The following is a 28000-nucleotide window of genomic DNA, read 5'->3' on the forward strand; positions in this document are numbered from 1 at the left end:
ATATTTTCTAAAATGTAATATTATATTGTAGAGAATGAACGTATCCTGTCTGATGGTTGATACGTATGTCAAAGTCTCTTCTATTGAAATTGTATGTCAAAAGTCTGTCCTTAAAACTATGTTTTGTAAAAAATTTTTCTCTTGGAGCTTTTCTCCCTGGGCCTCCACTGAAAATGGACTTGTAATCCAGTTGGCCTCTCCTGGTCAACGAATGTAAAATAAATAAATAAATAAATGTAAACTTCAAAGCAAAAAGGCAGTAGCAAATATTTAAAAAAAAAAAAAAAATGGAGCACTTATCTGAATCTCTTATAACTAGCAAACCACTCGGGCTAGCAGACCGATGATCGTAGATGGCGTTCGGACTGGTGGCAGAGAAGTTCTGAGGATGGTACATGCAGATGTCACTTTTATGGCCTACGTGCAATGTCCCACATACCCTGCAGTAATTAAAGGCTTGTGCACACTGGCCGAATGTTGGGACCGCCTTTGGCAATGTTTCCCCCATGTTAAGAATACTGCAACATACAAATAGAAGAAAGACATCATCTCTTCCTGCAGCATTGTGTCACATAGTCTAAATAAAATACAGTTGTGAAAAATCTTACCATAACAGTAGATGTCCTACTTTTCACTGTTGCAGTATTCTTTAGAAGAGGGATATCCTGCTGTGGACGGCTGTACATCTGGCCGCTATATATCAAAGCCATGGGCCCTTCCAAGCACCATATGTCAGCTGTATGTCCTACATCTGAGATATAAGGTACATAAGTGACATAGAAGCACAAAATCCTAAGTGACATAGAAGCACAAAATCCGCAGAATTGCTCCAGAAGAACTACAGCATCCCAGGAGAAAGAGAAAGGAGATTACATGTACATCCAGAAAGAGGAGAAAGAAAGGCCCCTCAGTCAGATGGCAAATAAAAAAAAATGAATGGGGAATGGAAGGAGGGATGGCATACAACAACACTGAAAAGTACACTTACTGTTATGGTAAAATCTTACACAACTGTACTATGCCCTTATCACTGTTGCAGTATTCCTTACAAGACTGAGGGTACTAAAACTACTGGGGAAGTTGGGAGATGGAGGAGGAAGCAACAGAAGGCCCCTCCAAAAATACATGGAGGCTGGACCTGGCAAACCCAGCTCTGGCTCTGGCAACGATATCCATCTTGTAGTGTTTAGCAAAAGTATGCTCAAAAGATCATGTATGTGCTCTCATAATGGATCTATCATTAACAACCTTGAAAAAAACAGCTCCAGAAGAGACCACTGCCCTGGAAGAATTAGCACAAACAAAAACAGGAAGCTGCTTGCCATGAAAAGAACAAAAAAAATGGCTTTATAAATCCAAGAGGAAATGGTTTGCTTATTTACTTATCTGCATGGTATGCATATTAGGTATATAGTGTAAACAGTTAATAAGTTTAGTGTAGATAAATATATGAAATATACTCAAGTACGTTTTGAATCATAGTGTAATTAATGAATTCTCAAAAAAAAAAAAATATTGAATCTGAAAAAAAAAAAGAAACGGTTTACTTAGAAACAGCTACACCCAATTTCTTGACATGAAAAAAGATAAAAAGGTGCTCAGATTTCCTAATATCTTTAGTCTTATCTAAATAATATCTGAGCTGTCTTTGCAAATCCAAATAATGTAGATCCCTCTCACTGCTATTCTGACGGGGGGGAAATGAAGGAAGATGAATGGTCTGATTTAAAAACAAGGCATTAACCACTTTAGCCACATGATACTGGTTGGCAGGCCATCAATCATTAGGAGCTGGAGAAACAGTTACATAGCAGCTACAGGGATAAAGGATTGCTTAGGCAGCATGGACCTACAAGCAGAAAAGGGGGCTCAAACACTCCCACCATTGGAAGAAAAAGATCTAATTGACTGCTTTTAATCTGAAAAGCTAGTAAGGAGGTCTTGACAATACTTCCTGGTAGTGACAGCTGGAAGGTACTTTGGGTGGGGGGGTTACTAAATAAAGCTGCCGTATAGCTCCATTCCAAAACAGATAAATTATTTTCTTCCAGAAAAGCCAGAGAAAAATGCCAGTGAGCTCTGACTAAGCAACAGTCATGCAAGTAACGACACCTGTCATTATCTGTACTGCATGATACGAGCTAGATACATGTCTTGGGAATGACATAGGAGCAATGACTAAAAAAATATAATAAATAAATAAAATCTGCATCTATGAGCATGGAAGATGTAGTACTGCATTTACAGCAGGACAAGACCATGTAGGGAAGAAATGCTTCTGGCTGTCCATGGTTTACTGGTTCACTGGCATTAACAGAACAGCATTTAACCAACCTGCCAGAACCAGAGACAAAAGACTAGTGTCAGATGGCCATTCTGGGGGATGCAATCTTAGTAAACATTCAAGGAGCAGAACTCTCATCTTGGCATTTTTAGTTACCTGCTTCATCATTTCCAAAGACATGTGTCTGGAATGTTTCTCCTTGGGCCTCCGCTGAAAATAGGCTCTGTCCTAGTTGGACTTTCCCAGTCAACAAATGTTAAACAAATAAATAAACAATGTGCAAACATCTCCATGCAGGATTGAATAACAAGGAAAGGTCTAAACAACCTTGAAATGTAGCAGGAGGTTTCCAACTCATTTCAGCCCTATGTGACTACAATACTATGCATCCATGGCACAGCGCTGTGTACAACATTGAGAATGGGGGCTGCATGTGTATTATTTCAATGGCTGTAGGAGGAGGGTGCACAAACAGCAGAAAGACTACTTACAGATGTCACATGGTTTACATCCACGCTGACTACTTTTCTAGGTATGTTGAGTCTGAATTTGATCTCTCACCTGTGGCCCTTTTCTGAATAGTAGGGACTCAGACTGGTTAAGCCCTGGAAAGATATGCTGATAAGGAAAATGTGGCAAAAGGATGACGTGGTTCCAAAAATGAAAAATAACACATACATACATACTTATAGAGCTACATACATACTTATAGAGATTCATAAAGAAAGAGAAGGCAAACTCACCATCTGTCGGAAAGCTTTAGAATCCTTTGTCCGTGCTAAGGAACGGGGAGGGACAACCCATCGAGGCACTAATGCATCATTTGAGTTTGCACGCGTTCTTTGCAGCTTTGCCATCATAGCTTTCTCATCTTTCTGCCATCAATGAATAGAGAAACAATTATTACAAAGAATAAGCTGCGATTAAGTTAGTTGCAATTGTATTAGATTGTTGCACTGGTATTAGACTGTTACAGTTTGCTACTAACAAAACCTTCATACAGTTTCAGGCAGCATACATAAAAGTGCCATGAAGACATCACTATTCCTCATCACTCCTAACAAAATGTGGTTATATTCCTAAGATGAATGCTTCCTAAATTTCAAGTAATGTGGGATACTGGCTTACAACATTTCCTATACCTAACAAGGGATTATGAATCCAAAATGCAGAAGCACATGACACCTACCCTTTTCTGAGTGCAGCCCACTATCAGGAATGTCTCAATGTTGTTCTCCTTCAGGTAAGCATTCCGCTCTCCACCATGCCCCGACTCCACCTCATAATCATCATTCAGGTACATCAGTGTGGCCTTCGTTATGTGAATACGCCTACAATGAATAAAAACTTAAGTTTAGCATAATATAATGAACTTAATTTACAGAGGGTGGCATGGAATTCTTTATGAAATTTAGTTTAATTCACTACAATGAGCTTAAGTTACAGACTGCAGCATGAAATTTCCTTTTCATCCCATTTAATTTTTAACATCATTTGTTTCCTGTTCTACCCACCTACAAGTTTCTGGAAAGAAGAATAAAGTAAGAATCATGAATTCTTTAAAAAAATCAGCAATAACTTGTCCTACTGCATTACTCTAAAATAATCAAATGGATACATCATCAGTAAGTGCACTGCTCTTCAGTACTCTGTCCTGCAAAGTAGTCTGATGACCCCTGCCCCCCACCCCATAATAAGCTACCTCTAATGGAATCCCAACACTTGCCAAGGTCATAATATGATGAAGCAGGTCTTACCAAGGTGTAATCTCAAAAAATAAGCCTCTTTAAGCTAAGACCTAAAATGTGAAAGCAAACGTCCCCAGATTTAAGTTGCATGGATGATCCTAATGCCTTTAATTCATTCAAGCCACCAGCACTGCAGCTAATGAGGTTTGAAATACTTCAGTGCTGGGAGCTACTGAGCATCAAGTGCTGCTCCTCTGAAAAGTAGCTTAAATGTGTTAAAATGGATTTACAAGAACAGCTAAAGTGACAATTCACTTTTCTTGTTTAATTAAATAATGTTTTATACATTCAAATTGCTTAATTATGCCACTGAATACACTGCATTCTGTAATGTGATTAAGTTTAATAGAGTGCCAGTCAAGCATACCTCACTGCTGAAGGGGCATTCCAGTCAAGTACCTGCATAGTTAGCAGCACACCGTGTCTTGTAAGGAAGTGAGTGAGCCTCCATGCTCGGAGGGTGTTCTATGGAGTTAAACCCTACCTGTAAACAGTCTCTTGGGAATAGTGTCAAGGTAAAAGCTACAGACATCTACTGAAAAAACTGCAAACATAAGCTACAGATTAATCACCAAAGTCCAGTGAATGCTAATACTACCTGTGCTTGTGATTACCTGTATGGGATACGAAGTATGACAATCAACCATATTAATTTAGCTGTAGGACATACTAGGAAAATCATACTGATAACTCTTCAGCACAAATTCATCCATCTCGCCATTCACTTTGTCTTGGGGAAAGGGTTTTGGTAGAAGCAAACTTAAAAGGGCTGACTAGAATTCAGTATCCTAAGCAACAACTTCCAGCTCATCCTAGAGGATCCCCAAACATTCTCAGGCAAGTTTAGAAAGAGAATCTTTCCAGAAAGCTTTGGTTCTGCCCAAGAGCCTCCTCCCATTAGGTTCTACATGGTACAACCTATAAGGCAGGCGACCTCTGCACTAGATATCCAAATCACCTCAATTGGCTTCTCTCAAACAGCAAAAATAATGGATTTGCTCCGAGATCCTCCCAGACTGACAAATTCCTCACTGCATTATGCCCTGAAAAGAATTCCATTCATTATTTTGTTAATTCAGTTCATAAATACAATTTGAATAGCTTCACCACATTCTGTTCACTGTATAGAATCAACCTAATTTCATGGAGGAATTCTTTACAGATTATGTTACATATGCAACTGCATTTGGCTTGAACTGAACTTGTAAATGGCCATTTGATCCATTCATTCATCTGGCTACTGATTGCATAAACTACAGCTTCCTCATTTGCTTTAAAGGCAAGCTGAGGCACTCAAAACATATCTATTATACTACTCACTTACATAGATGTTTGTATTCTCATAAAGGACAAGTTGAAAGAGAATTTCTGCTATACCACTGCTGTTATTTGGCTCTGTCCATTAAATCATTTTCTGTACTCTTGAATTACCTGGATTCTGCTTTGTCCATAAAATCATTTTCTGTACTCTTGAATTATATGGCATCAAACTCCACAGCAGTCTTTATCCGTGGTTCATAATGATCTAGACTTGGATTTAACAAACTCTTACACACACACAGCAAACCTCCCTCTTACAGATTCATTGGCAAGTGCAAGGCTAGGGGGCCTTGTGAACCATTTTTAGCCTAGCTAATTTCCCTTGGTGAGACTCAAACCCTGTACCACTTGTCTGCGTGGTAAACAGCTTAACCGTTCTACCATGTCTTGGGTGTCCTAACTATACCTCGCAACAGAGGCAATTCCTTAGAGCAACTGATTTAATTTCAGTTTATGTCCAGCTGTTGGCAAAGCATGACAGAAAAATCAGCATGTCAAACACTGTGCTGAGACCATTAAGATCCCTTCGCTATCAAAATAAAGACTGAAGCCCATCTCCCATATGTTATTCTGTATCAACTACAGCCCCCAGCATATCCTCCTTACCATCCTAACAGTGAGTGAAATCTCTTACAAATGTGCTTGCAATAAAAGAGTCTTCTCAACTTCTACTTGCATCCCTAGAGTGATACAAGCCTTCAATCTACCCTTACATCCAACCTCACAGCATACACACTCACTCACTCTGGCTCTGATAAGACCCCCCCTTGCCCCATCCCCCCATAGCTTGGCTTTGATCAAAGATCTCAGCCTATTTTACACTCTTCACAGCAATGACTGAAGCTTCCAGTTCACTTGTACACCCACCCAGACATCATGCACGATTAGGCTCAGGCAAATAAGTTCAGGTTCAAGAGCTGTAGAACTTCGGTAACATAACTAATTTTGGATGCCTGTTGAAGTTCCAACAATGGAAACTGTGATCCTCATAACTGCAGAACGTAAATCACAAATGTGAGGGTTATACATGTTAAGCCTGAGATTGTGATACATCATTGTATTTGTTCCCTCTACTCTGAGGTACAGAGATCTTGGGAGTTAGTAAATATAAGTAGCAGGGGGCTTCTGGGAGTGCAGAGGGTGAAGCCTATCTGCAGAAATGCTTTAAAAGTGTAACAGGGTTTTGGATTTCATTATTTTATCTGAATTACTGTTTATTTTTTGAATTGTCAAGACATGTGAGCTCAGGTCTCATTGCTTCTGACAGGAACCCTAAGTTCATGTTCATACCTATATTGTATGGGATGAGAACAGACATACTAACAGTATTTGCTCATTATGCAGTCTGCCCATTCTGGGAAAGGAAATGTGGATTACCAGCATTGGAATAAACACTGAAAACATTATCGAAAAAGCTGTTTCATGTTATAGCATAACTGCTTAGAAACAAACTGGTGGATAAGGTGGAGTCAGACGTACTGCTCAGGGTAGGTGTTAGTGCCGTGATGCTTGTTTTTGTCCGAATCGCACCATCTTCCACGTGATGATGCTGAGCCACTGCTGCAACTCTCAATGCTGGGCTGCAGGAAGGCTGCATGTACAGTACTCATATTGCATGAAATGGCAGTGGTCAATGGTTGCTACTGTAAGAAAATACAGCTAGGCAGCAGGAAGGTCACAGCTATGATAAACATGGTACACGGAAAGCAGCTGGCAGTAAATGCTGCCACTGCAACCCTTCAACAAATGTGGTGATGTTGCATGTAGTACATAACAGGGACAAGTAATTGAACTAAAAGAAAAAAAGTTTTCAAAAACTAAATTAAACTGTAGTGCTGCTTAAGAATTTGACTGGATAACTTAATAACTGAATAGTATTTTACATTCCCCTTGCACAAACCATACAAAAGCATCATTGCCCCTTTTAACTACAGACCCCCTGGCTCTATTTTCGGTGTTTTCCATTTAGTATTAAAACTGGGACTTCAAAACAGGTTGAACACTGAAATTACTGACAATTTAGATTCAAAAATGTATCGAGCAAAATAATTTTAATTTTTGCCAAGTTTCTGGAAGACAGTAACAGTTTTCAAAATGTGTCCCTAATCTGGAGTTATTACCCATAATTATTTTTAGACCTTATCTTAATTCTCAGCATTACAATTTGAGAGTCTATGTTGTACTGAGCATAAAATTATAGTGAATGGACAGTAACATTCAGCAGACCATAGTGTTATAAAATGGCTCTGTGACCATGCTGAAACACCTGGTAAAGACACTGGAAAAGGAGGAAAGGCTAAAGGGCCCCAGTGCTGCTTCCAAACATTTATATGTCAGAAGGCATCCAATAACTCTACTGACAGTATTCTGCAAATTCTGGCAACAAGCAGCAACTGACTAAAAGGTGACCACAGAAAGCTCACATAATCCATGCATATGTTGAAGTCAATGATGGTCTGTAGTCATAGAGAAGCCCCTTCTTGGGAACAAAGAAAAGCCTGATCTAAAATTTCCTCTCCTTTCCCCCTGTGGTACAATTTCTGTTAACCACTTTCGTAAAAGGAGCTAAGAAAAGGACAGTAATTCCTCCAATATTGTCTGGACTGTTGCAGAAGATGAGATGGGGATTGACTGAGACTAATTTTAGTACAAGGTCCTTCCAGATCATGTCTAGAGCCTAGAAATCCTAAGTAACTGCTCAGAAATCTAGGGTGACTCTGGAGAACTGCACTACAGCAGACAGAAGGACAAAGGAATAATTTGAATTTTGCTTATTTATTACAGCCTGGAAAACAGTCAATCACACAGGTTAGGGACGCTTTCCAAAAGGAGATTAAAATCAAAGTAGTAAACTCCAATTAACAATGAAACCAAACAAGACAAGGAAAATGGAGTTAAAATGAGCAACAACAAATAATGACTGGCTATATATTGATAAACAGGGTACAGAATTGCCTACCTAGTTAAAATGTTATTCTAAATTATACAAAATACAACCTGAGTAAAATAATAGAGCTTTTACACAAGTTAAGAGGTTACATTCCTGATTGCAACATAGGCAACTAAGTTTTGGTGATGGACCCATGCTGATGCATGATAAGGTGGGTTGAGAAGTATCAAGAGCCTACAGCATCTCATTTTCTCAAGGGAAAGTTTAATGATTCAATCTTGATGATGCCTTACAATTTCATAAATAAGGATGGGGCTTCCATTTTTTTTTTTAATCTTTGTTGACTGGATTAGTTCTACTAGACTAGTAGCCTCTTTTCAGGGGAAGCCTGAGGGGATATTCATACTGTTGTTGTTTGTCTTTTGGCTTTTTCCCGGTAAAGGGTCGCCACAGTGGAACTCCGGTACGCTGATGATTGGCAGTAGATTTTTACGAAACACCAAGGTGCCAGCTCGACGCCCAACCTTCAAAGGCACGCCCATTTACACACACATGTCTTTCGAACGCTACCCAACCGCGGGGAGGACATGCAGACTCCACAAAGAAGGCACTCCCAAGCCACGCCGAGAAATGAACGGGAGAACCTCTTGCTGTGAGGTAACAATGCTGCCGCCATACCACCGCGGCATGCCTGAGGGGATATTCATACTACTATGGGAAATTTGTCCAGGGCATCAGGGATCTTCCCCTACTCTTTTTGGAGCATAAGGGTTCACAGTTTTGTGGTGGTACACTTTTTGTCTTCCGGACCTGACACAGAGGTGGCTTGGAAAAGCAGGAAGTTTGCTAATGGAGGAAAGAAAGTGTTTCATGTGTGTGTGTGTGCGTGCGTGCACGCGCGTGAGGTGAGAAAATAAGTTATGTACTCACCATAACGTTCCATCTGAGTAGTTATACTTCATTTTCTGCAACCTGTGGGTATTTGGATCCATATCGGATCCGAGCCGGCAACTTTTTCCAAGCATCTGCTCCAAGCTCCTCCCCTTACCCATAATCCCTCACATTCTCCTACCTTCCCTCAGATCGTGTTTACCACTATCCAAACTATCAGCAACTCAATAACATCATTAACCTAGAACAGGTTCGGGGGGAAGGAGGGTGGGACAGTTGCAGAAAATGAAGTATAACTACTCAGATGGAATGTTATGGGGAGTACATAACTTCTTTATCTGAAGTAGTTAACTTCATTTATCTGCAACCTGTGGGACAGAGTCCCCAGCTACCAAAACTCCTGGTAGGCCCCCATGGAAGGATATTCCAGAGCACCGCAGAGCCAAAGGATGCTCTCCCTCTAGAGATCAAATCCAACTTATAATGAGAAATAAATGTATGTGACCTTGCCCAGGTCACTGCTGCACAGATATCATCCAGTGAAACCCTAGACCAAAAAGCAGCAGAAGTTGCCATAGATCTGGTAGAATGAGCTTTAACAGGACCAGGCGGAGACAAACATTTGTCCTTATAGACTTGCAGTATACATTGTATAATCCATCTAGCTAAAGAGACCTTGGAAATGGCTTTGCCCAAAAAGGGTCTAGAAAAGGACACAAATAACTGGTCAGACTTATGAAAGGGTTTAGTTCTATGTAAACAGAAAAGAAGTTGTCTATGAACATCTATCAAATACAGTTTATATTCACCCTTGTTCTGAAAATTTGGAAAGAAAATAGGAAGGTTAATCGTCTGATTAATATTTGATTCAGAGGCAACTTTTGGTAAGAAGGAAGGGTTTGTGCAGAGCGAGATCCTGTCTTTATGAAAGATCAAATAAGGGGGCACGGCAGACAAAGCTTGGATCTCAGAAACTCTGCTGGCCGAAGTAACAGCCACTAGGAAAGCTGTCTTCCAGAATAAGAATTTCAAATCTACTGATGCTGCTGGTTTGAAGGGGGGAGCAACTAACACCTGCAGAACCAGGGTAAGGTCCCAAGGAGGTACTGAGTCCTTACCTGGAAGGCATAAAAGAAAGGTGCCTTTTAGAAAAGTTTTACACAGTCTCAAAGAAGCCAGAGCATTCATATTTTCGCCAAGATAAAAATTAGAGATGGCCACCAGTTGCACTTTTATAGTGGAGGAACTAGCCCCTTGTTGGAAAATATTGGACAAAAACGCCAACACTGCAGGAAACGGGGCTGTAAAGGGATCTAGGTTCCTCTGAGAAGCCCAAATAGAGAAGTGTTTCCATTTACTGCGATAAACCTTCCTAGTGGAAGCTTTGTGGGATGCCACCAGAATAGTCTTTACTGAAGATGACAGACCGGGAGTCCTAGCAATCAGGGGAACTGGAGCAACCAAGCTGTCAGCTTGAGGCTGTCCAGGTCGGGCGGACAGATGCCCGAGGGATGACAGATGAGATCCAGGCAAGGATCAAGAATCCGAGGAGGAGTTAGAACATGAGACCAGAGGAAGGGGAACCACACCGGATGAGGCCAGAACGGGGCGATGAGAATCACTTTGCGCCCCAGTCAGCAAGCTTTCTGAAGAAACTTCGGAATGAGAGGTAATGGGGGGGTAAGCATACAGTAACCCGGGAGGCCAAGCATGGACGAGAGCTTCTCTGGGGGAGTCCCCTTGGTGAGGGGATCAGAGCGAAGAACCCGCGGCACTTTGCATTGGAAGGAGATGTGAAGAGATCGCAGCAAGGCTGACCCCACGCAAGGAAGATCTCCCCCACTATCGACTGTTGCAGAGATCACTCATATGTCATTAGAATGGCCTGGCTCAGTCTGTCCGCTAAAATGTTGGAGTGTCCTAGGATGTGCGTTGCAATCAGAAACTGACTGGTGGAGATCGGCTGCTCCCACACTCTCAGCCTCACAACAGAGAGGGTAAGATCTGGTTCCCCCTTGTTTGTTGATGTACCAAACAGCAGACATGTTGTCTGACTGAACTGCAATCATCCCCGGGGGAAGAACAGCGTGAAAGGCTTGCAACGCTAAGCACTGCCCTCATCTCCAGAACACTGATATGCAATCTGGTCTTGGTTTGGGACCACGTGCCTTGGACCATCCTCCCCAAATAGAGCCCCCCCCACCCGAGCTGGGAGGCATCCGTGGTCACTGTGGCTTGGACTGTGGGTGCTATGAAGGGTCACCCTGCCAAGATTTCCGGTAAATTGAGCCACCAGAAAAGAGACATCTTGCAGGCTCTGCTGATTCACATAGGATAGTCCATTGGGAGGTCTAGCCAAGAACACTGTACTGCCAGGGTCCACTGAAGCACCCGCATATGTGAAGGCACGCACAGGGAAGAATTGAGATTGCTGCGGCCATGTAGCCTAGGGCCCGGAGAACATCGCTCACCATTGGCGGCCTGGGGCCAAGAATCACTGAGACATGGGCCCATAGGCTCTGGACCCTGTCTCGAGTTAGAAAGACTTTCAATTGTAGAGTGTCCAGCCATGCCCCTATAAATTCCAAGGTCTGTGTCGGGTTCAAGTGGAATTTGGAGATGTTGATGGTAATCCCTAGGTTGGCTGCAAGATGGAGTCTCTGGCTATACAAAGAAGACGCTTCTTGGCAGCAGCTAGGAGCCAATTGTCTAGGTAAGGAAACACCTGAATTCCCTGAAGCCTCAATTGAGCCGCTACGTCTACCATAACCTTGGTGAACACCCTGGTGGCTGTCGTAAGACCTAAGGGTAGGGCTCTGAACTGGAGATGACTGGCTCCCAGCTGGAAGCGAAGGAATCTCCTGGAGCTTCTGCGAATTTTGATATGGTAGTAAGCGTCTTGGAGGTCTATCACACACATCCAGTCGCATTCTCAGAGGTAAGGTAGAATGAACTGCAAGGTGACCATCTGGAATTTCTACTTGGCTACAGGTTCAGGGCTGACAGGTCCAATATGGGCCTGAAGTCTCCAGTCTTTTTTGGCACTAAAAAGAACCTGGAGCAAACACCTAATCCAGACTGATATGGGGGGACCGGTTTGATGGCTCGATTGCAAAGCAGCTTTGAAATTTCTTACGCTGCAGCCTCCCTTTAAGCAGGTGGAACATCCAGGAGGCACTTTGGTTGGATGGGTGGGGCAACGAACGGGATGGAGTAGCCTCTGGATATTATTTGGAGCACCCAATGGTCCACTGTAATGGACTCCCAAGCCATTAGGTGCAATGATAATCTTCCCTGACTGTCTCCAGTGTAGGACAGTTGGGCAACCCCTCAGGGTTGCTGCGTGGGTCTGTCCGAGAAGGTCTACCTAGTCCCAAAGATCCTCGGACCCCCTCTGCCTCTGGGGTGGTGTCTGTCTTGTCCCCCTCTGCCTCTAGGGGACAACTGTCCTGAGAGTCCTGGGAAAACAGATTTTCAGAACCACATCTTCTTTTGCCCTCTCTGATTCCTAGAAATGGATCTTTGAGGGCTAGAGAAGTGGACTCCGACGACAGAGTCTTCCCTTCCTTCTCGCTGTGGACCAGGGTGTCACATACTGTCTTCCGGAACAGGGAAGAACCATCAAAGGGAACATTTGTGAATGACGCCTTGAAGGGGTCCGCGAATTGACACAGTCTTAGCCAAGCGTGTCGTGTCGCCTCATAGCTACGCCGATCCTAGCCACCCTAGCTGCTCCTTCCATGGCATGGGAAAGAAGACACATGGAAGTGTTTGATACAGATTTGAGTCTCAACATTTTTGCTGAGAACAGCCGCTTGTCCTCCGGTGACAAAGACTCTGGGGGCGACAGCGAACTCTGTCACTAGATCTCGCTGAAGTCATATGACGTATGCCAAATAATTCAGCGTTCGAATAGAAAACGTCGCTGAAGAAAATACTCGCTTCTCAAATCGATCCACTGCCCTAGACTCCTTGCCCGGAGGGTGGACCGAAGAACTTTCCTGAGACAGTTCTCTCTTGGTGGCAGCTGCAACCACCATAGCATCCACCGGGGATTCCTTGTACCAGGCCTGTCTGCCTGAGGGAGGAGAGAGAATCCTGTCCGGGTGTTTAGGTATTGGCTCTATGGTGTCAGGCTCCTTCCATGCCCACGTGGTAATGAGATCCACTAAGGGATCCGCAGGAGGGGACACCCAGGATGTAGATGGGCCTGTGCCAAAGGCCTCCAGGAATACTGATTCATCTGTAGAGGGTTTTGGGGCTGACCAACCTCCCCTCTGGCAGAGGATCTCCAGGATGTCTCCAAAGGAGGCATCCTCAAAAGGTGACCTGGGAGAACCCTCACCTTCATCTAAGTCAGTATCTCCTGTGAGGGACTCGGGGGAGTCCATGTGCCTCCTTTTACATGAGTGCTTACGGGGACCCGCTTCAGTGGGACACACTGAGACATGCTCATAAGTCACGGGGGGTTCCACAAGGGGATCCACCTGGGGGTCCTCTAGCATGGGCTATCCCTGGGACAAGCTAATGGGAGTCTTGACCAAATCCATGGGAGCCTGCGTGGAGTCCAAGGCAATAGGCTGAGGTTTCAATCCTTGGGAAAGAACCCTCTCCACCACGTCAAACGCCGATGGAGAGCGCACCTCCTTAGCAATCAACAAGGAGGAAGCTCTCCCCGGCTCCGCCGTGGGGATCGGGCCAAGGCCGAGGTAGCCGGGGTTTCAAAGGAATGGTTCGGATCCAACAATGTTGGAGCTGAAGACACATCTGTTCCCTCGGATCTGACTCCCCATTCTCGGCCCCGAGAGTTGCTCAGACCCGAACAGGTCTGATCCAAGGAACTCAAGGTAATCGCCGGTGTCGAGTTTGGAGGAACCATCGTCGCCAAACCCCCAGCTCCAAGGATCCTCAGATCCATAAACCCCAAAACCGCAGGTCGGATCGGGGAAAGAGAGACTGGATGGAAGAAGGACATGGATGTCCCCTCTCCAGCTGGGGAGGGGCCTGGCAAGACTCCCATTTGGATTTGGGTCCAAATGAACCTCCGCATCATCCTGTCCATGTTTAGCTCCAACAGACTCAGAGTCGAACGCGAGGAGGTGACCGACTAGGATCTGGCTGTTCAGTGCGAAGACCTCGATGAAGGCCTCGGGTCCGAGGGCTCAGTCGGCTCCGGGGGAAACCTTGGGGATTGGAGCCGAGGAGAGGTAGTTCGAATCATTTTGGTAGGTGGGCTAGGGAAGGGCTCCCGCTCTGGAGACCACTTGCAGTGCCTATCCCCTCTCTTGTCCTTTTCTTTGCCTTTAGTCCCCACTTAAGTAGGCTTAGTGGGAGGCTGAGCCCCAGCCTGAGGGGGGGGGGTTGATCAGCTACTGGAGCCGAGGTCGCCGTGTCCAAGGCAGAGATTGGTAGAATGCCCTTAGCTACCAGCTTTGCCTTCCTTTCCTTTAAGGCCCTAGGGTTGAATCCTGCACACATGCTACAAGGTAAAGCAAGATGGGGAACACCCAGACAAATAACACACAGAGTGTGGCCATCAGCCAGTGAAAGCTTTTGGCCAAACTCTGTGTATTTTGTAAAGGTCGGTTTTGGCTGCTCAGCCATAACTATCACGCACACACTAAGGTTGGGTCAGGCCTACTACACTACCTTACTAACTAACTTTTTTTTTTTAAACAAAAAAAACCTGACGAACAGCGAAGGGGAGGAAAGGGTTAATTAATGACCACACACACTCACTAAATATACCAGAAAAAACTTCCATTTACTATACCCAACTTGGAGCTAAAGAGACCACTATGCATATGCATGAAGTGGCAAACGAGATCAGATAGAAGGTAGGAGATGTGAGGGATTATGGGTAAGGGGAGGAGCTAGGGTTGCCATCTTTTCAGATGGCCAAAGTGGGACAATTGTGGCACAAACATCAGATTTTGCAGGCCAAAACATACCCACAGCCAGTATAAGGGAAAGAACTTCACTTTTTTGCCTAAATAAAAGCTTACTCTTGTTGCATTATAGTTGCTTATTCTGTTTCTTATAACATTTAGGTGTTTCAGATACAGAATAACTGTTTTATGCAACTATTACATAATATATAGGAAATAATTTTGCCCTAATATTTCAGGACAGTTGTCATTCTTACCATTTTTTTTGCAGGACAAAACTGCCCAAAGAGGGACTGTCCCTCGCAAAGTGGAACAGGTGGTAACCCCAGGAAGAGCTTGGAGCAGATGCTTGGAAAAAGTTGCCGGCTCGGATCCGATATGGATCTGAATACCCACAGGTTGCAGATAAATGAAGTTAACTATTTCAGATGAAGCTGTTAATCGAACAAATGAGACACAAAACATGATGGAAAAGGAGTCAGAAGCAAAGCTGAGTGAGATGGAAGGAAAGGAGAGTAAGGAGAGTGTTGCAGAAGCAAATAAGAGGCAAAAATACATAACTTAAGTACAGATGGCAGATTCAGAGGTATTTTTTCAACAAAATCTGTTTGAGTCTGAGTCTGCGACACAGGAGTGTATTGTTACAACCCTCCAGTCGGGAGGGTTGCGGGGTGTCTACTTAAAAGAGCTAATCAAACAGAGTGACCCAGAAAGTGAGGAGGCAGTGTCATGAGAAGAGATTATGGATAGAATCCAGGAAGAAGTAGTGCAGTAGTTAAGAAAGGAGGAGAATAAATCCTATTCACAGACAATGAGAGAAGGTGAGAAGAGAGAAAGGCAGAAGTCAGAAGAAAGTATCAGGTAAGAATAAGCAGTAAAGGGAGAAGGAACTGGAAAGGTATGAAGTATGGGACAGCATCATTTCACCACTGGGTGTCAAAACCTAGAGAGATAAGGCGTTTATTTTTATTAATAAAGACACATTTTGTGACATTTTCTTTGAGGAGGTGCAGTTTATGGAGATGTTATTAGAATAGTTTGAAAAAAGAAAACATGAAAACCCTTGGTATGTGTACATGGTGCAAGCTTTTAATAGAGAAGCCAAAAAAAGAATACTTGTACAATTTCGAACTGAAATTGAGAGAGAATTAAAAAAAATATATTTAAGAACTGTGTGTAGAGATGTTTTGGATGTTACAAAAATCTATGATAACAGAGGTTTATGGAGTGAGGGTTGGGAATGTGGTGTTGTACTGAAAATGCAAAATGATAAAATAATGCATTTGCTAAGCATAATTAATGTGGGAAGGAATAAGGGATTGGTTAGATACTGGGGACAAACAAAGACACGCTTTTTGTGTGGTAAAGATGATCTTTAACAACGGTGATAAAAAGAAATGTTTCATTTGTGATAAAGTAGGACATGAAGCGAACAAATGTGAGCAAAAATGTATAGTGCATGAAAAAATAGTGCATTCATAGATGGATTGTAATGATACAGAGGGGGATACACAGGTAATAGCAGAACAAAATAGGGAGAATGCGTATAATACAGAAGAAAAAATTATTGAAACTGATATAGGAATGGCAGTTAATGAAAATAAAGGAAATTAAAATTAAAGAAAGGGAAACAGAGAAAGAAGTAATTCAAGTGATGAAGGTGATGACGGACAAAAGTCAAAAGTAAAAGAATGTCTATTGGAAAAGGGGTGAAAGACAGAAAATGCAAATTCAAAAATATGAGTATAGGAGGAAATAAAAAAGAGAAAGGATAAAAACAGTTTAAAAATTCTCAATGGAAGCTAGGAATTTTGGAATGGTGTAAAAGTCTAAATATGGACATCATGGTTCTAAACAGATACAAGGGTACTTGCGTATTATCGCAACCAGATTGCGAAGTGGCATGACTTGTAATGTTTTCGCGAAACTATGTGCGGTGACTTTACAAGGTGTGTGTAAACTATTAACAAGTTTTCGGTCAGATTTTTTTTTTTTTTTTACATAGGAAAATGCCACAATTCCTCTTTCCAGTGAGCATCCCTTCTCGAGCTATACAGATGAGTGTTGCAACACAGTCATCAATAATGTTAAGACAGATGAAGCTCACCACGTTCCCAACAACACTACCGGCCCATGTCAAAGCCCTGTACGTGGCGAGACCAGAATGTCTGATTGTTCAATTTGGGAGACATTTCTGGGAATCTTTCACAATTTACAGCACCTGTTCTTCATACTGTAACTGGGTGTTGGGTGTCAACAAGTTCAGATAAACAGTAGTCGGTCTGTGAAGCAGAATAATGTGTAATGGCCCTCGCACAGGATTTCCGCTGGGGAGAAAGGCTGCTTTCTCTGAGGAATCACCGACCCCTTACTGAGTATTCCTTCCAGACACCTTGGCTTTTCATGATTACTGGCCATGAAAATTTAGAGGGAATATTACTGAGCAACTTCCCTTTGCTAAGGTTGCAAAGAGGAATGTATGATTTCTAATGCAGTGCACTACTGCAGAGTTCAAAGAAGTAATGGGGCACGCCACCCACGAGCAGAAAATTTGACCGTTTCTCATCTTCCTGCCTCATACCCACTGTGACACAGTACTGATTAGGTGTGTACACACCCCTTTTAAGGTTAGGATAAGTATTTTCTGCAAAACATAAGGAATTTTGCCACTTCGCAATCTGGTTGCAATAATACGCAAGTACCGATATAAGAATAACAAAAGACAAAAGTCAGTGGGTTGTGGGAAGGCAATGCTACAGGGAACCTAGAAGATGAAAAATGTTCAGGTATAGTAATTCTATGTAAAAAATGTATAAAGACTCTGGATTAAACATTAGGAAGAATAGTAATATTAGACATAAGATGGAGGAATCAAATATATAGGACAATTACAATGTACACATACACCATACAAAAACAGAGATCATGTTTAAAAAAAATACTTGATTATATTAGAGTGTAAATATGCAAGTAATAGTAGTTGGGAGACATTAACTGAAAAGAAGGGGTGGATGTAAAAGTTATTTCTGACATAGTTAAAAGCTGTAAACTGTTGCTGTGGAAAAACAAACACTGGACATTCAGGAGGAGTAATCTAAGAACTGAAACTGATTACTTTATAGTATTAGAAAGCTTAAATATATTACATCAAGGAATCAAAATTACAGGTTTCTCGGATCATGCAGGAATCTGGTTAGAAACTCAAGAAAGAATTTGTTACATAAGAATTGGCAGAAGTATAAAAAGAATTAATGAATCAGACCTAAATAAGTGAAGTGAAGGAAGTATTTTATTGGCTATAGTGAAATCATATAAATATGAGAGTATTTTATAAACACTGGACAAACTGGTTGATTAGTTTAAAAGAAAAATATAAAAAATATATATTTTTATGAGGAAGAAAGGAAGTAGTAGCACCAAGTTTAAGTAAAATGTTTAAAGAAAAATAAGAATATTAAGAGAAGTAATGAGGAAGGGTGTATTGTAAATATGCAAAAAAAGAAATTATGGAAATAGTTAAAATACATTCTTAAAACCTTTTTAATAAGCAACAGTATAAGAAAAAAAAGATGGAACTTAAAAAAATTAACTGATGAGGATAATAAAAGAATGGAAGAAAATATTACAATGAATGAATTTAAAATCCATCCATCCTCAACCCCTTTCCCCATTTTGGACATGGGGTCTGGGCGTCACATCCACTGTGACAATCATCTCAAGCCAAGGTTTATACCACTGGGTGGCTAGCCCTGCCACAGTATGAATGAATTTACAGATGTATTAAAATCAGTAAATGTAGAAGAAGCCACAGGTTTAGATGGACTTGAATATTTAATGTATAAGGGCATGCAAGAGTGGCAAAAGGCGTATTTTCTAAAACTACTGAACGAATGGTTGAAAAGGGTGTAAATGATGAAAGTATGTGTGTAGGAGCAATGAAATCTATATGGAAAAAAGGATAAAAACAGACAAAAATCGGACACCTTTAGTATTAAATAATGTAGATTATAAGATCTTTATGAAAATAGAAAAAAAGAGTAACAAGTAAGACTAATAAATTACTGGCTGAAAATATTTGGAAAAAAAATAAAAGGAAGTCAAGAACTATTAATGTTAACATGAGAATTGGTTAAAGATGTAATAAATAGATAAATTGAATTAAAAATATTAGTAGGTGACATAAGTAAAGCAACTGACAAGCTCCAGCATGAAGCATTATGAGACATCTTGACTGAATATAACATTAAGTGATAAAATAATCACTGTGTTAAAAGTCTGTTTATAGAAGAATAAAGTGAGACTGGTGATAAATAGTTGTTTAAGTGAAAGAATAGAATTAAAAAGTGGTACTAAGCAAGAGTGTCCAGCAAGCAGTATACTATTTGCATTAATTGTGAACACTGTAGTTTCTAATATAAATAGGGATGTTAGAGGAAGCTAAATATTATTCGGCAGAGGGAATTCATATTTGAGTGATCTTCTCTTATGTGGATGATTTAAGTACTAGTTGTGAAAAATAAAAAAATGGATCGATATAGCTATTCAGACACTTAAAGAACTAAAGGTGTTAGAGCTAAGTATTGAAGAAAAAAGTAAAAGACTAGCATTCTCTGGGAAAATTAAAGGTATTCAATTTAATACAGAGCAAATAGAAATTTTGGGAATAAAATTTGGTAGCGAACAACAGACAGTCACAATGGAAGGCTATGATACTTAAAAAAAAAAAAAGAAGTGCATGTATATTTTGGAGAACTTTTAAACTTTCACACAAGAAAAAATATATTTAATTCAGTAATATTTGTAAAATGGCACATCTGGCAAGTGTGTTTATGATACCACCAGAATATGAAAAAGAAATACTGAATGTATTATTTATATTCATATGGGCATCTAGATTAAATCCTATTAAAACAGAAATCGTGTGTGTTAATAAAAAGGAAGGAGGTCTGGGTTTAGTAAACCCAACTGTATATACAGCTACATTAAACTTATATAAAGTATTAATAGGAATACAAGAAAAGGGAAATTTGTTAATAAAGATTATTGAAGAAAAATATAAATCAATATGGGAAAAACTTAAAAGGTTTAAAAAGAAGTAAAGTGATCACTTGTATGGAAATGAAATTATATCAAGAAAAAGTATTACTATGGAAGACTGATTTAGGAAGTACAGACAAGAATAGGAAAACATGGTACGACTCTTGAATATAGAATGTAGATATTGTATTATGTGATTTTTTTTAAAATAAAGGACCCTTACTCTTTTTGATAGGTGTCGTGGGATTTTTTACATGCACCTGAGCTACCACCAACTGAAGCTGATGGGACCTCAGTTTAACATCTCATCCAAAGGACGATATGCTCAGGAGTGCAGCCCACCACCACCACGCTATGCTGCACTGTAAAGTCAGCAATCCATCTACCTGGTGTGGGAATAAAGCTCACATACTTCTGCCTCAAAAGAGAACATGCTACCTGTTTTGTCTCTGACACTGCCATTTCCTGTGAACTCTGGACCCTCCCTGCACTTCCAGCTTTCTGTGGACAAGCACTCCATCTCTATTTTGTAAGCTTTTTTTTTTTCTTTTTTCAAACCAGTACTAGGTGCTTACAGTGTGAAAAGGCCTCTTTCTTTACAATGGGGAATCGTAGTCCCTGGAGCACATAGACGACCACCCAATTGTGCAGTTTAAAAATAGGAGCAGCACAGGCATATACAAGGATGAAGAATGCCCCAGAGCAGACAAAACCAAGGAGGAAGCCTCCAGCTGCAAGTAAATACATAAAATGCAAAACACAGAAACAAGAAACAAACCATCAAAGATGACAATGAACATAAAAGCTGCTGAAATAAATAAAAAAAAAAAAAGGTGAAAATGAATGAAATAAAAAAGTTCAGTGCATATACAAGCATGTACAGTTATGAAATTCAGTTTTTGTTGAAACCTATCAAGAAAAGAGATAAAAAAGCAAGCCCCTACATACTCAAGTAAAGAGTTTCAAAGTCAAACAGGCAGAAATACCAAAATCTTGTTAAACAAGACAATTTAGCTTTTTAAACCTCCAGAAGTACACACTGACTAAAACAAAACTTTGTACCTTAAGTAGGAACTAAGGCATTTCTTATGCAAACAGCAACAAAGGCATAGCTGTTCCAGTCAGTACTGGGATAATCTGGTTTCTTTGCTGCTGTTTCTGTAAATGCCTCTCTTGATGCTTTCTAGGGCATCCTTCTAAACATTTTGTGAGGTATCTCTTGGTTGCAGCACTTCTTAAAACCAGTACTTGCCCTCATTGCAGTCCCTTTATGACTACTTTGAACAAACGTCTGTGGTTTGCTCTTAGTAACTTTCCATTCTCAGTACAAACAACAAGATCTGAGCTGCTCACGCTTAACTATACCTTCTGGCTGCTTTTCTACGCTCACTCAATCCTCCTCATTAAGTGAATCTAGGTGTCCCATTTTTCTGACCAATAAAGATTTTTCTACACTGATTTGATTTCAGTATGTTCTGTATTGAACTCAAGCTTTCAGGATGTATTAAGGAAGAAGTTAACAATTTACTTTTAAGTCTACCAGCTATCAACAACTGAACACGCAACAGATACCCTAAAGTAAGTATTTCCATATTACAACAGATGTAGATACATATCTATGTAGCAGTCACTGTTAAAGCTCCGAGCTTTCGCCACTAAGTTTTTTCACATTTTGAAATGTATTCTCAACTTAACCACTAGGCTGAGGGACTGGTCACATACTGAAATTCTCACTGTCATCGGAATTTGGTCACATACTGAAATTCTCACTGGAATTTCTTGAATTTCTTAACTGCATACTGTGAACCACCGTTAGAGAAAACTAGACTAAGTATGTCATGTCTCAAAAACACAGCTTTATGTGTACTGATAACACCAATACTTGCAGTGTCCTGCAGCTTCATGACTACTAGAAAATATGAGCAGTAATCAATATTTATCAGATACACAGTCTGTAACTTGAAGCAAATCTGTTCTAACTTTATTCCAATGGTCTTGTTGATACTACAAAAGAAATCATCTCTTCTCTTGGATTATTTGGCATGCATTAAGCCCAAAATAATTGCTTTATATATATTAAAGTGCTTGGCAAGTTTAACACGTTATGCTCTTTTTTAGCATTTTACAGTTTTCAAATGTGACTTGGGTAGTCTTGCTAATATTTCTTTCCTTAACTGCTAAACACTTATTACTCAATCTTCTTTAAACCTCAGACCTTGCATACAGTTTATTTATATTTAATCAAAAAGTATGACTATTTCTCTCTAGACGGCTGACTTTTGTTCTAGCCAACCTTTCACCATACATCTAAGCATTCTTGGCTTCAGATTACTCAGTTCCTCTTCTACAAGTGTTTACACTTCTCTTTCAGATACGGATAACCAAGTTCACTTCCAGTTCTTCTACAAATAATTCTCTTGTTGTTCTGGTAAAGGGTCTATATTGGATCGTCAAAATCTTTTCACTGACTGCTTATTCATCGACCCCATCCATCGAAACTAACTTCAGCGACATTGACATTTTTTACCTGTTAAGTAATCAATTGGCCACTACCCCACCGAAACACACATCTCACTAAATCAAACCCACCTAAGGGGGGGGGGGGGCTTCACCCTCACACCCCCCAACTATATATACCAACACTGAGATCACACTATGGTGGGTAAAAGGGCAATTTTGGGGTGTTGTCCAACTGGTTACTTACCCTGTAACAAATTTCAATGTGCACTAAATTTAGTTTCGATGGGCAGGGGGTGATGAATAAGCCATTGATCAAAGAAGATTTTGATGATCAAATACAGACCCCCGGTAAATATAAATTGCTCAGCTATATAACTTTCTTGCCTCATTTATAGTTTACCCTCAAGTTATAACTTTGAGTTAAGACATAATTTTGCAATCTCTATCCTGGTGGTAGTCTATACAAGGATTTTCTAAACATACTTCACAGTATTTTATGACCTATTTTCATCAATACATCTCTCCATGTGCTCATGGAACTTTTTAAACCATATATTATGATATTTAGCTCTATTTTTCTACCTGAGCATATCCCATCAGAAATTCTGCAAAAAATGTTGATTCATAAACAAATGTCTTACCTATGTATGGGAACACTATAGCAGTGCCATTATGGTTGAAGTCTATCCATTTGGAATGTGACCAACCTATTCACATCAAAATACATTAGTGTTGTCACTTCAATAACTAAAAACTATTTTTTAAACATTTCAAAGCTCTTTCCTTGCTCTTTATTCCAGTACAATATCACATCATGTTCCAAAACCTTCTCCTATGGCAACCTCACTTTGTACAGGTTTGAAATTAACTACTGTATCACTGTGCACTATTCTCCACTCAAAAGACTACTTCATACCAGTTTAAATGAAATAAAAGAACACTTAATAAACATCATGTGACAGAAGATCACAACTTCTCATATTAAAAGAACAAAGATCATCATAAAATCTATTACTGTTTAAACCGTTTCTTTTTTAAAAACTGATTTAAAATGAATATGCTCTTTTAAACTTGGAGTCTGTTAAAATTCCTACAGCTAATGTGCGATTACAAAGGGCATTTTTGACAGTAATAACACAGCTGCATTCATAGATTCTCTTCTGGAGAAACCCTTGGTTTTCCACATATAAAATGCTTCACAAACAACAACATGCAGCAAAAATAATGCAGAAAGATTTACAGATTAAAATATCATTGTTCTCAGTATATCCTCTGAGTGGTAACAAAAAAGAAGGATGGGGCACTAGCCAGAAATCTACACTGTTTGCATGAATTACACGAATAGGTCCCCTCCTGTTAACTTTGATATGTTAGACCTCCTTAACAGTTCTCAAGAATGTCCTTAATATTAATTACTTTCTTGTTAGCAATGTTTTTTTTCCACCCATAATTTTCTTAACTTCAGTACATTAGCTGTTAAAAATTTCCAGTTCTGTAATATAACCTCTCACATGGCGGACAAGTCCAAACTACGCGTTAATACAAACCTTGCTCCCCTGATGATCATAATGTTGATCATAACTGGTGCTTGTGCATAACCACTCCCCGTTTCCAGTCTTACTAGGAGCTGATACAATAACTTCCTGCCTTTAATGATTTCTTGTCTACATCCAAGGAGGTTAGGAGACTCTCCTGAAAGAAATGTTTTGTTTAAGCTGCAACAGCTCTTCTATTAAAAACAAAAAATATTTTTCACTGTAAGCCTGCCAGTCTTGATCACCTGACCCTTAATATTTTCTTTATGTATGATGGTTGCACAATCTTATATTTGAAGAAGGAATTTGTCACCTTTTTTAATTTAAGTCTATCTGGAAAGTGTATGTTGGTTTGTCAATATCCCCCCCACCAAAAAAAAAAAAAAAAACAGAAAAAAAAAAACAGAAAAAACACAAAAACACAGCTTCAGTTATCTTACAAAAAAATCTAATCTTAAAAAGAAGCCAAAACATTCATAGCATCATAAAAGCTAGTCAATTTGTTGGCATCATTGCTTCAAAAAATACAGGTCAGCAATAAAATGAAAATAAGTTCTAACATAGTTAAACACAAATGATGACTGTAAACATAAACGTTTTTGTACTGTGACATTACAATATTTCATAATTCTGGGTCCTATAGTGGCCTCCATACCTTCACATTTAACCTTCTTAAAATATTTATCCTTAAAAGGAAAAAAATTGTGTAAAACAATGTTTAATCAATTTATTAAATTTATATCCTTATACAAAATAAAAAAACACAACACAATCACGAATGACACAGACTTGTCAGAAAGTTCAAAATATATTGCCACAAATCACTAAATTAAGAAGTACTCAGACTCACACTGAAAGACTATTCATAATATAATGAAGTCTCCTATAAGAAGTAAACAACTATCACCAACTATAATCGTTACTAATAAAATTACTTAAGTCCAAAACAAAAGATTAATACTTCTCACAGTTGTTTTTAAATTTTTGTTCCATCAAAATTGCAAACATTTGTTAAATGGAGCCCCTAACTGCAACAACTGACTGAAATAGGTTCATAGGTTTATACTAGGCTATCTGCCCGAGGGCATTTACAAGCCTAGCCCATAGTTTTGTGGCTTACGCCACCCCTTTAGTATGGGGAACTATACCCATTATTTTGCTGTGCCTCTGTCGAGCAGTGACACTGAGGTAATCCCTGGGGTATATCTGCGATCTCCCATCCATTGGTCAAGATTTCTCTTGAACAAGGCCAGCGAGGTGCTCTGTCTCACATATACCGGGATTTTGTTCCACAGCATACGGAGGTTTTTGGGTGATGAATCTATCCCTCCAGCACGTCCTATTAATAGCCGTGTCGAGGTTTAAGTCTCCCGCCCTTGTGGCTCTGATGGATCTAGATTTATTGAGGTGAAGCATATTCATCAAATCTGGGTTTGACATGGCCATGTCAGGCACAGGTCACCTCTGAGCAAGCGGTAAGCGACTGAATAGAGCTGAAGTTCTTTCAGTCGGGCAGCATAAGACAGATTTTTGAGACCCTTTATCCTTTTGGTGAGGAACTTTTGTGGCCTCTCCAGCTGCTGCAAGTGTCGGGTCAGATACATTCCGAATGGGGCATTGTACTCAATCATTGGTCTGATGAGTGATGAGTACAGGGAAACTATGACCTCCCTTGATCTAGATGTGAATCCCTTCATGATAAGGTGGGCAATGTAGAAGGTCTTCCTAACTACTTTAGCTACATGGGTGTCGAATGACAGGCTACTGTCAACCTGGGTCCCCAGGTCCCTAATAACTTCTTCTGTGCTCAGTGGATTTCCACCTATGTGGTAGCTAGGGGTAACCTTGTTTTTCCCGAAGGGTATGACTATGCATTTTTTGGCATTTAACTTTAGGCCATGGCTCTGGCACCAGTTATCCGTTTCTGTGAGACCTTTCTGAAGGATATCTGTGTCAGATGTGTTTTCGACTACGGCGCCCAGTTTGCAGTCATCTGCAAACTTTGTCAGCCATAACCCTCCTGTGTTTGCTTGTACTTCGGAGAAGTAGATGCCAAACAAGAGTGGGTCCAGGACTGAGCCCTGTGGGACACCACTTGTGACAGGCTTAGAGTCTGACATGGCGCCAGCAACTCTGACCCTGTGGGTTCTGTCGCTCAGCCAGTTTGCAACCCATCTTGTGATGTATGGGTTAACATTTAAGCTGATGAGTTTTTCAATGATACCCGAGTGGGGTATTGCATCGAAAGCTTTCGCCAGATCGAGGTATGCTGTATGGACTGCTTTTCCCTCATCAATGGCTTTGGCGACTGTTTCGAAAAAGTCAACCAAGTTTAAAAGGCATGATCTGCCTTTGACAAATCCAAACTGGGTTGGATCCAAAGTCTGCAAATTCCCTATGTCTTTGTTTATGAGATCCATTATGATCCTCTCCATGGCTTTGCAGATAAGGCTTGTCAAGCTAATGGGCCGGTAATTTCCTGGGTCGGTGGAGGCACCGCCTTTATGAAGTGGGACCACTGTCGCAGTGCGCCACTCCCTGGGTACGTATCCAGAGGTGAGACTATGATTAAACAGCTGTCCTAGCTGTGAGTTTAATTCCTCATTGAGTTCGTGGAGCACACAGCCGGGGACACCATCAGGTCCCATGGATGCTGTGTTTTTTGCTTTGGAGAGAGCAGTTCTCACTTGGGCGTTAGAGATGTTTGGGGGGCTACAATCATTTGGTATAGATATCTCACCTTTTGGGGGGGAGGGGGGGGGGGAGTTTGCACTGAACCTGTCAGCCAGTATGTTGGCAATGTCTGTAGGATCAGTAATCTTCACATCATTTTGAACTAGTTCTGAGCATATCTGGGAGTTTCCTCCCAGGTTTCTAAAATAGCTGAAGAAGGCCTTATGATTGTCTTTTGAGTCTTTAGCAATTTTTCTCTCAAAGTTTGCTTTGGATGATTTTATGAGAGCTCTTAGTTTTTTACTTGTAGTGATCAAAGGTGTCCTACCTTTTAAGGATTTTGCTCTATCTTGTAGTAGCTTCCTCCTTTTGTTGTAGAGTTTGTTTATGGCTGGGGTCCACCAGACTGGACGCTTACCTTTGGTACAAAGAGTCTTTGTTTTGCTTGGGATTGCCTTATCCATGCAGTCCTGTAGGTGCTGGTAGAAGGCATTTGTAAGTGATTCAGCGGCTTGGGTACTGTTTTCCGCCAGCTCGGGGGCCTTAAAGGAGACCACACTAGTCTTTAGAAGTGTGAAGTCGGCTTTCGAGAAGTTCTTTACTGTGGTCTTTTTTTTCAGGTGGGGGTGGGATGAGGACCTCCAGCGAGATTAGTTTGTGATCTGATCTCACCAGTGAGGGGTATACTTCCGGTGTTGAACATTGTGCTCCCATGTTCGTGATGATGAGATCAAGTATGTTTTCTCCTCTTGTGGGGATGGTGACCAGTTGTTCCATGGCGTTTGAGTTTATGAATTCCAGGAACTTTTGGGCTAGGGTATTTGGGCTTGAGTAGTGTTCCCAGTCTATATTAGGGTAATTGAAGTCACCTAGTATGATGGTGTTTGGAGATTCATTTATCCCCTCCAGTGTTTTCAGGAAAGCCATGTGAGGTTCCTGAGTTTGTGAGGGTGGCCTGTAACATGCTACAATTTGCAGAGCAGTCTTGCCTATGGTTAATTGCACCTGGATGGTCTCCGATGCATCGTGCATTGCCACCAATCTTGAGGTGTGCGTGTCCTTGATGAATATGGATACCCCCCCTCCTTTCTTGGTATTGTCCGGATTTTGGGGCCGGAATGCATGGTATGAGGTAAAACCTGATAGTGCTGGGGTACTCTCAGGAGCCTTGAACCAGGTTTCTGTCACAGCACAGACATCGATGTTCTCCATACTGAGAAGGGCCTCGAGTGCGTGCATTTTGAGATTGAGACTTCTGGCATTGAGCAGCATTA

General features: G+C 40.8%; 1 protein-coding gene across 1 annotated transcript in view; it reads right to left on the minus strand.

Annotated features, from left to right (window-relative positions):
- ADCY6 (adenylate cyclase 6) overlaps window positions 1-28000 on the minus strand; it is a 1739117-nt gene that overhangs the window by 321915 nt on the left and 1389202 nt on the right. Inside the window, exons 9-10 of the mRNA XM_044083802.1 lie at window positions 3474-3615; window positions 3028-3159 (exon numbers count right to left, since the gene is read on the minus strand). Of these exons, the coding sequence (XP_043939737.1) occupies window positions 3028-3159; window positions 3474-3615 (274 nt within the window). The remainder of the gene's footprint in view (window positions 1-3027; window positions 3160-3473; window positions 3616-28000) is intronic.

The sequence above is a fragment of the Protopterus annectens genome, chromosome 9.part0 (genome assembly GCF_019279795.1).
Source record: "Protopterus annectens isolate FY-2018-M chromosome 9.part0, PAN1.0, whole genome shotgun sequence".
In the NCBI taxonomy this organism is placed as follows: domain Eukaryota; kingdom Metazoa; phylum Chordata; order Ceratodontiformes; family Protopteridae; genus Protopterus; species Protopterus annectens.